The sequence below is a fragment of the Durio zibethinus genome, chromosome 6 (genome assembly GCF_047325235.1).
Source record: "Durio zibethinus cultivar Kanyao isolate XHJ-2024 chromosome 6, ASM4732523v1, whole genome shotgun sequence".
Taxonomy (NCBI): domain Eukaryota; kingdom Viridiplantae; phylum Streptophyta; class Magnoliopsida; order Malvales; family Malvaceae; genus Durio; species Durio zibethinus.
In genome coordinates this window covers 25,713,041-25,726,470 of record NC_143167.1, presented here as the reverse complement: position 1 = coordinate 25,726,470, position 13,430 = coordinate 25,713,041, and the positions used below count along the sequence as shown (strand labels likewise).

Below are 13,430 nucleotides of genomic sequence, written 5' to 3'. Positions count from 1 at the left end.
TGAAAAAAATCCATTGAATAAAATATGACGTGTGATACATTTTTATTGGTGAATATCTCACTATGAATCAATAAAATGTTTAACAAAACCGAAGTTAAAATAACAAATCATGCATTTTTTTTTCATAAATATCAAATCATGAAAAATAATATATTTCAAGAATCAATTTACGCGTTAACCTAAGAAAAAAGCCAAGGAAAAAGGGCTTCTATTCGAAACATGAGGAAAAAAGGAAAAACGAGAAAAAAATAAAAGCAAATTAGGGTTTTCAAAGGATTTCATAAATCAATCTAGCGGAAAAGGGTGCCGAGGAAGGAAATTGTTTTCCCTCATAACTAAGGTTCTTAAAAATTTGTTTGTCAGTTGTCACAACAATGTTATTACGAGTAGACTTGATTAAAAAGGAAGAGGAAACTGAGAATGAAAAAGAAAAGGAAATGACAAGTTGCCTATCTACTGATATGATTATCATACAGAAAAGAATTGATTGTCATGTGTTTGAGGCATTAGAAATTGAACAATAAGCTGTTTGAAACTAACCACTCCACAAATCAGCTGAAGCAAAAGAACACTTAGCATAAAGCCCAAAATATTTTACCAAGCTTTTCAAGTTAATGTTGCTTTCTTCTTGATGCTATTTCTGAGGCCCAAGCTTTGCCAACTTTTGTCTGGAACTTCCCTGCAAATAAGTTGATTACTCTGATTAAAAGCTGCAATCAAGTTGTTCAAGAATAATGCAAGCTCAATGTATATTTTTCTTCTAAATTATTTAAGAATAACAACTAAGCCTCCTTTTTAATGTTTTGGATTACCACTGGGTTCGGACTCGAAAACCTCAGCTGACTCCAATGCCACTGAGCCAGCCGCTCATTGGTCCACTAAGCATGTTTAGGTTCAAAAATAACCATACTAAGTTATTGCATCTCCTTATGCTATTAGGTTGCCTAAGGTAACAAAATGGGGAAAAAAGAACTTAGTTATTATCAAGAAAGCATTTCACAGTTTCAAGGTTGAAATTTCACAATGAAAGAATGGAAATGAAAAAATTTTGTTTTAATAGGAAGAGGATTCCCCAAAAGAGGTCCTGTAATTAGGACAGTGTACATATACATAAATAAGATCCTTATAATTTCACCTTTTACCAAGTGTGGATATACATACACACTCTTGCGACAGATATAGATAAAATCATTATTTCGAATCCCATATCACCTCCAAAAGGGACAAGAGGATAACCTTCCCATTTGCAGTTCCCACTCTCCCAACTCTCACATGACTCCACAGGTCACAAGTTAAAGAGCATCATTATTCCTAAATTCTAACCTCTCTTTCAATTTTTAAGCATGATTATGCATTTATAAGTTTGTGTTTCTTTCTAAATTTTCTAGCTGCTACTGCCAACATTGTCTTTAAAACCATTATGTATTATAATGGCATATTCTAACAGCTTTTCCTCTTAGCTTCCTTTCACTTTTTTCTCTTTAAGGTGAACCATATTATGCCATGTCAAACAAAATTTAACAGACGTTAATGGCAACCCAAGAGTTAGGTCCAGATTGAACTAATTTTAGGAATTAGAAGGTCAAATGAAAAACAGAGGGCTGAATTAAACATCTAATACCAATAGAGGGGAAAAATTAAGCACCAAATTGGTATTTTAGCATTTTATTTCTTTTAGCATTTTTAATGAGTTAAAATTTATTATAGAAAAATGGAAAAAAAGAAAAACAGGCATGCAAAGGGAAGGCTTAAATTACACACCGGCAGTTGACTGGAAAAACTCATCCAAATCCACTCCTTGTTCTGCAAAAATCCAGAAGGAACTTCATTTTGTAAGGAATATTATTATAATGAGTAATGACTACAGAGATTAGCTAGTGTTAAGTTGAAAAGTAAAAAGTGAAAATTTGAAACATAAATAATTTTAAGAGAGGATATATGTCAACTTAATTCCTTATCTCACTAGATGCATTCCACAGTGTTCAAAATGCATGCACCAAATAAGCCCATCAAATCAGTTATTTGCACTGAAGAACTAGTGAGACACTGCAGTTGCATCTATCAACCAGCCATAAAGCTAGTGTAATGTATGAGGGAGCATATCATCTACAATAATTGCACTACAATTAACCAATTAGACTTTAAAATTATGTAGGGTCTACAAAAATATTATGTGGAGTCCACTCTTATATGTGGTGGACCCTCACATAATTCTTCGTTGTGATTGGACAATTGTAGCATTGTAGTAAAAAGAATTGTAGTTGAAATGCTCCCCATGTATGAAAGTAGGCTTACTTGAAATTTAAGCAACACAAATAGAACTAAAAAAAAAGTTAGTTGGAAACTGAAAATTTATTATCTGTTAAAATGCTCTTGTTGATCAAACTTAAATCAACTATGTGTTCTGACTTTTCGTTTTCCTTTAAGTACCCATGTTTCACACATATCTGACAGACGTCAATATGGAGGTCTGACCCTCCAAATATATGAAAAAAACTTTGAAAAAATTGAGCATACCCATGTCACACGCATACCCCTATCCAACACTCATCCCCTAGTTATAGTAACATAGCATAAATGAGCATGTAAAGACTAAGATACAGGGGCAGACAAAAATATAAATAACATAAAGACTTCTCAGCAGCATAAAAGAGTCATCTAAGCAGGGTATAAATAATGAAAGAGATGCAGAGGCACATGATGACTGAAGGTCTTGAGAGTGTTAGTCTGTAGTGATAGTGTTAATTTGTTGTCAATACTAACTCATTTCATCTTCCTAAATATATCAGCACTGGTTATTCCAATGTTCAGGTTTCAATAGCTCCATTAAAACTAGCCTTTTCCCTACACCGGCCCTTAGTTTTCCACACATTTGTTTTTTTTTTTATATTTTCCCTAGTTTTGTTCTCATTCTTAGCAAGTAATGGTTTATTCTTGAGATATAGTTGAAAATAATTTATGTTCCAGAGGACCATATCCATATGCATGATGTGATTTAACAATGAGATCAGATCTTCACTACCGATGTAAATGAACATATGCAATGATACAAAATAATGAAGGAAATATGCTAAGAACAAAAAGCATTACCATTCTCATATTCTAAGGCTTGAAGTATCATCTCCACCTGCATGTAACAGGAAATGCCAACATCAGATTATACAGACCAGTGATAAAAAATCACCATTAGTTGAAATGTGTTAACTTACATAAGTTGAGGACTAATTGCTATACTCAAAGGAGAAATAAACTGAATTTTAGGTAGAAATTTGTGAATTAAAGGTTAATTCATCATACCCAATGAAGAAGATATAAACTGATCAAAAGAAATGAGCAGAATATGAAATGAAAATAGAACAACTTAACTGGGAGCATATCACCTACAATGGTTGTAGTATAGTTATCCAATCACAATTTATAATTGTATGGGGACCATCAAAATTTTAAATGGAACCTACACTTATAAGTGGTGGACCCCTGCATAATTCTTTATGGTGATTGGATAATTATAGTATTGTAGTAAAAAGGATTGTATGTGAAATATTTCCCTTACAACCATACATCAGAATCAAAACCATAGCATTGCTTGTTATATCATACAAGTAACTAAATATACTACTAAGTCACTTATGTCTCTATTCTAGGGCATAATATAAGTGCAAAATGAGAATATCAGTAAGTCAATTTACATCTGATATGTTTCAATGAATTGAAATCATGACAAATAGAAAAATTAATACATTACAATCATGTTTGGCATACAAGATTATAATAAGATAGGATAAAATAATATTATGAATAGGATTAGATTAAATAATGTTATCTTATTTTGTGCTTGATGTATACGAGGATTAGGATAAGATAATTTATTTATTTGTCAAAATTATTCTTATTCAAAGTTTATACAATTTAAATTATTGATATAATTTTTAAGAGTATAATTGGACATGTAAGTTTAATCCCATAGATTAAAAAGAATCCTCTCCACTTGGGAAGAATTGAATAATCTTATGCCAAGAGGATATTAATTCTTCTTGCTATCTCTATCTCTCTTTTTAGATACAAATCAAACATGATATAAGATAATTATCAATAATATCTTATCAATAATCCTATGTAAACACGACCTACATACCTTATCCAAGTCTTTGACAATTTTGGCTTCTGCGGAAGAATTTTCTTCATACTCTGTCCATAATTCCTCTATTTCTTTCCCTGCAATCCAATTAAGCAGACAAATTATGTGGAATTATACATAATTTTGAGATTTAAGACCACCCCCCTTTTTTGTGTTTTCTTTTTATAAACAAATGGGGAAAAAACAGAGAGTAATTAGTTAACCTCTTGACCCTCCACCAAGTAATTTGCACATACAGTCTAACGCTTCCCGCTCTCTTCGACTCTTCTCAGCCTTAGAAATACCATCTGAAGGGGTAATATCACCAACAATGGCTGTTCAAACAGATAGATAACTAGAATATTATGATCGTTCGAAACAAATGAATAAAAAACTGAAAATTCAATTCATTCAAATTTAGGCTAAAGAGACAATCTTTTGCCCAACCTTCAGCAATATCATGAACAATTGCCATTTTAACGCACCTAAAAAAATGAAGAAAAAAAATCTTAGCCAATGCAGCAACTGAAATTTGTTCACCAAATATTAAGGAAAAAAGTAGGACTAACTTGTCTCGATCAATTCCGGGAATATCACAAGCAATTAGAGCCATTAATCCCATTCGATACATATGATCAGCTATTGATTCTGGATTCTTTACATCTCTCCGCACCCAACCCGCTCTCTTCGTCGTCTATACATTTTAACTTATTAAAATAATAACAATAGTAACAATTCACCATTTTTATTTATTCGCTACATAACTATGCAAATTTTTTTAAAAAAAAAGAAAGAAAATGATTTATTGTTGGAATAATTAAATAAATACCTTGAGGCGGTGGCAGAGAGTGAGAAAATCGATGGCAGAGGAAGCAGAGGGAGGAGGAGTAGTAGCCGCAGCCACGTCATTGGAAGAGGCGGGAGCTGGAGGAACGATATGGTTACCGTTGGTGACGGAAGAGTAAGATGACGAAGCCATTCGGTGAAGTGTAAAGGCAGTGGGTGATAGAGAGGTGCGGGTGAGGAAAGATTTGAAGCTGAGTCGAGTTGAGGAAGTGAAGGAAGGGACTAGGAAGACCAGTGAGGTACGGGGAAACGCTCGGCTCCCACTCCTCATTTTCTTCTTTTTCGATTTTCTAAATTTTTTTGCCTTTTTTCCAACTTTTTTAATTAATTTATCTGCTGCGTCGCGGCAAATATCAAATTTCAGGAGAAAAACAAAAAGGGTATATTCGGGAATGTTGATTCAAAAGTTTGATCCACGTCACAATCAAATTAAAAAAAATGATAATTTAATATTTTTGTTTTTTACTGTTAATGTTGAAATTCAAAATTTTTATTTGACTTGTTAAGTATTAAATATGATCATTTATATATTTATATTTATATATTTATTATTTATTTATTATGTATAATATAAAAATTATTATTTTATAATTTATGTTAATATATCAAATATAAAATATATATTTTTATTTTTATTAAATATATATAATTTTTTAAGATTTTAAACTGCATTATTTCAATTTTTTTTAAAATCATTACATCATATTTGCCATCGTCAATTTTACATAGTATTTAGTTAAGAAAATTTAATATTATTAGTTAACTGGAAAGAAAGCATTCCGGTAAAAATAAAATAGAAAGAAAAGCATGTTACTAAACCTTACATAATTAAGGAGTAACATATCATCGCTGTTGCTTTGTTAATTATACCAAAAACATCAAATTAAGAAGAGCTTAAGGAACACAAGTCCCAAACTTGGGAACTCCTAGGCACAGTGGCGGATGAATTGGTAGAAAAATGGGTAGTTTGGGCAATAACATTAACCAGCTGGTCATGACAATTTCGCCCCATGTTCAGCAGCTTGTCACAACAATACTTTGACACAAGCCCGATATCTTTGTCAGTTACTATGAGAGAATCGTTCCTAAATATCAGATCAAAAATCTCATCCCCGCACTCATCTCCTAGCATTACCACGCAACGCTGGTAGAGATCCTCCAATTGTCCTGCATCAAGCGATGATGAGGTTATCATATCATCGTCGGTAACAGCTGAGGGCGAAATGTCACCAATATCGACGTCATTGTAAGCAAGTACTGGTGAGATTATGGGCAGCTCACATGCAAGTAATAAAATTGCCAAAATTAGGATGGTAGGAAAATTAAACTTTAGCATGGCGATTGCCGATTTTAGCCTTTTGGTGCTTAATTATAAAGAAATGTGTTGCAATGGGGGAGTTTGAGGGCGAAATGATGTATTTTATGTGAGAACAAAGGCAGTGAAATTAATTTACGGTTTTACGTTTCGAATAGCATTAAGTTTTTTTTTTTTGCTTAAACTTAATTTTGTTTAAATCGCTGCAAGTAACTGCTTCTAACGTAAGTAATATGCATTAGTAAGCTCAGATTGGGGTTTGCCAAAAAAATAAAGAAGCTCAGACGAGTGAATTTGCAAAATTAATACTTTTTGGCAGCTAACAGGTTTTTTATTTTTATTTTTTTCAAAAAAGCAAATGTTTAACTTTTAAAATTGATTTTTTACATTTTTTTTGTATTTATTTGATAAAAAATTAATCAATCAACAGAAAATAACTTCCTGTCTCAGATGTAAGAAGAAGTACAGTTAAAGTTTTATTTGCTTTGCAAAAAATGGCTTTTAAAAATTTTTTTTCATCTTTTGATATTTATTTGATAAAAAATTGATTATTAAAAAATGATTTTTTGATCAATGAAAATTAGACTTTTTTTTAAATTATCTTCCTTTCTTGAAAAGTGAAATACAATTTTCAAAAAAAAACTATTTATGAATAAAATTATTTACCAAATTGATCAGCATAGTTCTATTTAAGTCAGACTTTGAATATAAATTTTTAAGTTTGAGTTTAATTCAACTCAATAGAAAATATTATTATATTAATAAAAAAAATTTATTTAATTTTAATTAAAAATTTTAAAATATTAACATTAAAAGTTTAAATGTCTATATTTTTACTCCGGATTTTGGACATGATTGTTTAAGCTTGAACTAATTCAATTCAAACCGAAATATTATTATATTAATAAAAATGTTTTCATTTAATATTATAAGTATTCTAATATTTTAATATTCAATAATAAATAATATTAAATTTTAATTTTAATTTTAATATTTAATATTAAATATTAATAGAGTAAATAATATTTTATTATTTTTAATAATTAATATTATCTAATATAATAATATTATTTTACTAATATAAATATTTTAAAATCATTTCTTACTATTTTTAATTTTATAATATTTTTTATATTTTATTGATAAATTTATTTATTTACTATTTTAATAGTATAAATATTTTTAATATTTTGATAATAAAAATTAATATTTTTAATACTATGATATTAATAAAAATAATATTTTAAGAATAATAATACTATTTTAAATATTTTTAAATATTAAAATATATAATAATAAATAATTTTGCTTTAAGTGTTTAATATTAATATAATATTTTAATGTTAAAATTATTGTTAAAATCTAATTCTTTTTTAATATTAATAATTTTAAATAATAACTAATTTTTAATATTTTAATTGCTGTATCATTATTATTTAAATAAAAGATAAATTCTTCAAAAAAATTAAATAATACAATATATTTTTTATTGACTCATCTAAATAATAAAATATCTTTATTTTTTAAAAAAAAGAAATATAAACAGCTTTTAAAAAATATTTTTTGAAAGTGAGTTTGTAAACAGAGTCTAAACTTTAAGAAGCATAAAGTATCTTGTTTGTTATTCTTTTAGCCTTTTGAATACTCCATTTTGAATTAAGGATGTAGTCCCACGTACAAAAGTACGATTAAGGGGGCTGCGATGGAGAGTCGGAAATCGTCTGACCATCTGGACTTGGAAGGATAAATGTCTACCATCATCAAGTTCCTTTATGATTCAATCTCCTTGTGAAAACATGGATGATAATAGCCTTCTTAGTCATGTGCTTTTGAACCCCCAAACTATGCAATGGAAACGTACATGACCTTATTTACAACTAGTTCTCTTCGAATGAGGCAAGGAAAGATATGTGCTTTACCCGCGAGTCGGCTGGGATAACTTGATGTTCTAGCATGGCTTCTGATAAACAAGGGGTTATAAGGTTAAGAGTGGATAAAGGATGATTTGCAGCTTTGAAGCTGGGGATATCACAGATTATTCATTGCTATCAGCTGATATGGGCAGATTTGTATGTAAGAATCTATGGCCAGTAGAAGTCCTTGCCAAGATCAATATGCTTTGCTGGAGGAGCAATCCCAGTGATGGTGAACCTGGAAAAACGGAAGCTCAATGTTGAGAAGAGTTGTTTTCGATTGGTGTAAAGGATGTTCTTTCCTTTAATCGCTCCGTGACTGTTCGGTTGTACAAGAAATCTGGTGGCTGTTGGTTTTCCATTGGGATGTGGGTAATTTTAATTAATGACGAGATGCTGCATATATCTGGCTACACCAAGTCCGCCAAGCAGGTGATGAGCAGAAGCTCCAATTAATTATGATCACTGCCTGGCCCATGGCATGCAAGCTCCAATTCAGAAATGCTGAATTACAAGGTGAAGTTCGAATAATTAAAAAATCTACGTATTTTATCCGGACATATCAATGAATATAAGCAGGTGCAAGTGAGGCGAACTGGACAGGCACGGCCAACTTCTCGGCATTAATGGACTCTACCGATTTAATGAGTGTGCAAGGTTTGACTTTGATGGTGCGCTGGGCATTGCTAATAGGATAGGAGGGGTGGGTGTTGTAGTCAGAGATTCTGAAGGTGCAGTCTTGGGAGCTTACACTGATAAAATTTCTAACATTGCTGATTCCCTCATGGTGGAGGCAGTAGCAGCAAACAGAGCATTAGAGTTTGCATATGATTTGGGTTTTTATTGAGGGAGATGCGTTAGTCATGACGTAATCTCTGATACTATTATTCATGCTAATTACAATCCTGGTTCATGCTAACTGCAATCCTGGTTTATAAATGAAATCCTGCTTTCAAAAAACAAAAATAAAACTTTACCCTTATTAGGTCCTGAAAACCATTTAGTTTGAAGTTTTAAGTTTCATTAAATATCCAACATTGTGTCAAATTTTTTGGTTTGGTTATAGTTTTTGCACAAAAGAGATAACGACTTGAAAATAAAATAAGAAATTATAAATGTTAAAATTTAAATCCCAATTTATTGAAAGTAGCTACATAAAATGCGAAGCTTTAAATTCAAAATGAATAATTACTATATAATTTGTTTATTAATTAAAGTTATTAATATCGTATGAAATAACGTTTTGATTTTTTTAAAAAATATATAATATATGTTAGAACCAATTGTTTTAGTAAATTAATTCGGATTTTTTAGTTAGTATAAATATATTTATAAATATATATAAACTTGTAATTTTATAATTTTATTAATAATTTACAAAATAAATATACAATATCTTCAAATATCAAATAAATAAATTTAAAAGTATAAAAAATAATATCATTAATTTTTCATTATATTTTTAAACATTAAATCTGACAATATGATATTTAAGTAAATATTTTTTCATGCAAATATTAAGATAAAAACAAAGATATGAAAAAAATTAATTTTGGTTTCATAATTGTTAAACTTTAAAAATGGAGCATAATTGCTTTCTTAAAAAAGATTGAAATGCTTATAAATTTTGGTTTGAAAAAATAGAGTTTTAAAGAAAATAAGTTAGAATAAAAAAATTAAAAATTCAATTTTTAATGGTTATTTTATCAATTAATTTCATTTTTATTAAGTTAAAAATAGTCACATAACAAAAGATAAATTAAAAATTACAAAACATATTTCACATTCACATATTAACAGAAACAAATCAATCCATTGAAATTCACTGAAACTAGCTAAAATCAACGAAAACAATTGGTATTATTAAGTACTAAATTCAATACCAAAAATCATCATTAAATATTTCATATTTTAATATAACTAGAATGTATCGACCGATATGGTCAATACCGAAATTAACAACTATGTTATTGATTAGTATTTTTTATGAATTACAATTATATATATGGAAAATTATTAATTATGATTATAATCTTTATTGCTTTGCAAAAGTAACATAGATCCCTTGTTTTCATAATTCAAAACATCTATTTTCTTTTTTGCTTTCATATTTCTACCCATTTTTATTTTTGTTTTCTAAAAATTTATTTTCATTTTCAATTACCAAATACGTTGTTACTCATGTTTTTCATTTTTCAAGAAAATGAAAACAGAAAATGATTATGTTTTTTGAAACCAAACACTTCCTTAGCTTTTTTTGTGGCTTTATTGAAAGCATGGTTGTTCACTTATTTCTTGTGTACCAGGTGCCTCCTTTCTCTTATATTGAGCTTTTCCTCCTCTGTTATGAGTTTTTTTTTTTCTACTACTTTTTTCCTAGTTTTTCTTGGCGTACAAGGCTTCCTATTTGCATTTTCTTTTTTTTTTTTAGTCAATTTTTCCTCTACACTTTTGCTTCCAGTTCTTCTCTGTATTTTTTTCTATTTGTTTTCATGATTTCTTGCTTCACCTTGTCATAACATATAGATCCGTAAATCTATAACTAGACTTAATAAAATGAATGGAGTCGTTACCAATCTTTTTTATCTAGGTATGATTGACCACCTAAAGAATCTATCACTTTAAAGAGTTCTTAAGCTTGACGAAAGGTCCCTAAAAGAATATGTTCGAGTTTATAAATCATAACAGAGTTTAAGAGTTCGATTACATGTGGAGAAGATTACAGTACCTCCACATACTCATCCAAAGGATGGTACCATATTATTTTAAATTTATCCTATGGTCTTAAGTCTAATGGTTTCAAACTTTATGTTAAATATTGAAAATAATTTTTAAGATTCTCCATCAATCTAGTAAAACTCTTATAAAAATACTCTTCATCTCATGAGTATTCAAAAATCTCATTTGATTCCTTGAAGAGGCTCCATTATCGGAAAAAAGGTTTAATATTATTTATTTATTTTATTGTTGAAAATATATCTAATTATTCGACCATTTGAACCAAATTAGAAATATTTTCTCTTTTTGAATTCCTAAAATTTTCATCATTTGAGCCTATTTAGAAATTTTTTTTCTTAGAAAAAAATAATATGAAAATTATTTTTATTGAAATTTCATCTAAATTATTCTACTATTTGGGTCAAATTTAGAGAAAATTTCTCACCTAAAGATTTCTTAAGAATTTACTATTTGAAATTTCTAAGAATCTCATCCTTGGGTAATTATCACATATTTTCAATCAAAATTTTATTTGAAAAAGAATACAATTACTTGTATTGAAATTTCATCTAAATTATTCCACCATTTGGGTCAAATTTAGAGGAAATTTCTCACATAGAGATTTCTTAAGAATTTACCATTTGAAATTTTTAAGAATCTCATCCTTGGGTAATTTTTATTTAATTTCAAAATTTTTATATTTTTATGCTTTTTTTATTTTTTTGTTTGAAAATAAATATTAATTATTGTTATTAAAACTTTATCTAAATTATTCCACCATTTAGGATAAATTTAAACAAAATTTCTCACCTAAGAATTTTATAAAAATTTACCATTTGAAATTTTTATAAATTTCATCATTGGATAATTGATATTTATTATCAAAATTTATTATTTTTATTTTTATTTTTATTTTTTCCTAAATTTTATCATGAAAAAAAATACCAAGGAAAAAAAACTAAGAAAAATACTAAATAAATAAAAAAATACCAAAGAAAAACAAAAAAAACGGCTAAGCTGGCGGCTAGATCAGCTCAATTGCAGACATAGGAAGCGGCTAGAAAACTCGACTCAAGGGTATGGCTCAGATCAACAGTGAGATTCAGCTGGGATGTGGGTCACAGAAGCAAGTTGACACACAGGTCTAATCACCCGTTAGAAAACGTGCGAATCCTAGAATTTATTTATATGCAAAATGACGTCATTTTCAATGGGCATAAATGGCTAAATCTCAACCTTTTCAGTAGAATTCTTCTTCCCCCTCTCTCTTTTCCCCATTCTTTCCTCTCTCTCTCTACTCGGATGAACTCTAATTGAATCTTTCATCGAATTCTGGAAAACGTAGTCGAAATCTGGGTTAGGTCACCGAACAATCATCGAAAAATGCAACTGGTTCTGAAATCTTATATCGAATTCTAAAAATTTCACAAAAAAATTCAACCGACGCTAAAAATCTCACCGAAAAACTCAACCAATGTAAAAAAATTCACTGAAAACTGAAATTTTTCTAAAAATCTAGATTTTTCAGAATTTTTTCAAAAAAAAAATTCCCTTTGTTTTCTAAACCCAAAAATCTTTGAAATCATTTCTGATTGCTTTCTGCTTGTGATTTTTTTATTTTTGTTTCTATGTGTTACTTCTGTGATTGGCTCTTGTCCTTCTCAACACTTTTTTTACTTCCATTTTTCTCAACACCTTTTTGGCTTCTTTTTTTTTTTGTCTGTTTAATCTGTATCCAAGCTTGTATTTATAGAGTTTTTCAAATCCAAAAGTCCTAAGCCAAATGGGATTTCAATCACTTTTGAATTCTAATTCCAACCTTTAATCTGACTTAAACTCCTCAACCACCTTTTTTTTTATTTTTTTCATTTTTTAATTAACATCCTATTATCTTAAAATAAAACAAATAATTAAAAAATCAAAATAAAAACCATAATAAAATTAAAATTAAAATAAATAAAAAATAAACAATTGGGCCTATCACTTGGACCCCATTAAATCGGGCCCAATGGGCTCAGGCCCAAGTCTTATTAAACCAGGTCCAATGGGCTTGGACTCGAACCAATTAGGATGTCTACAGTTGTCCTTCTTTGTGCATTTTTTGTGTAACAAGAATTGTGCAAAGACGTAGATACCCTGTATATGATCATCCCAACATATTTATTTTTTTTTTTTAGAAAAAGTAAACAAAGCTCCTCTCAACAGAGGCTCAACGATTTTGAAAAATAAAATGCTCTTCTAATAGAAGCAACCACAACTTTGAAAAAATAAATTACTCCTCTAAATAAAGGCAACCACAACTTTAGGAAAAATAAAATGCTTCTCTAAACAGAGGCAACCACAACTTTAAAAAATAAAATCTTCCTCTAAATAGAGGCAACCACAACTTTATGAAAAATAAAATGCTCCTCTAAACAGAGGCAACAACAACTTTGAAAAATAAAATGCTCCTCTAAATAGAGGCAACCACAACTTTATGAAAAATAAAATACTCTTCTAAACAGAGGTAACCATAATTTTA

The 13,430-nt window shown here is 29.1% G+C and overlaps 2 protein-coding genes across 3 annotated transcripts; both read right to left on the bottom strand.

Moving 5' to 3' along the window:
- Positions 1-421: 421 nt before the first annotated feature.
- Positions 422-5,268, bottom strand: LOC111285710 (uncharacterized). 2 transcript variants are annotated; one of them, XM_022875280.2, is made up of 8 exons: positions 4,947-5,268; positions 4,687-4,811; positions 4,565-4,602; positions 4,342-4,452; positions 4,136-4,215; positions 3,091-3,127; positions 1,762-1,803; positions 422-679 (listed from the first exon to the last, which is right to left on the bottom strand). In XM_022875280.2, the coding sequence occupies exons 1-8, from the start codon at positions 5,232-5,234 to the stop codon at positions 612-614; spliced, it is 789 nt and encodes a 262-aa protein (XP_022731015.2). In that variant the 5' UTR covers positions 5,235-5,268; the 3' UTR covers positions 422-611. The 2 variants fall into 2 exon arrangements, with proteins under 2 accessions (XP_022731015.2, XP_089618507.1); XM_089762381.1 differs by having other exon boundaries at positions 4,375-4,452.
- A 578-nt stretch (positions 5,269-5,846) lies between these two features.
- Positions 5,847-6,299, bottom strand: LOC111284194 (uncharacterized). Its single transcript, XM_022872914.2, has one exon. It carries the CDS (start codon positions 6,297-6,299, stop codon positions 5,847-5,849), a length of 453 nt encoding a protein of 150 aa, XP_022728649.2.
- Between the last annotated feature and the right edge of the window lie 7,131 nt (positions 6,300-13,430).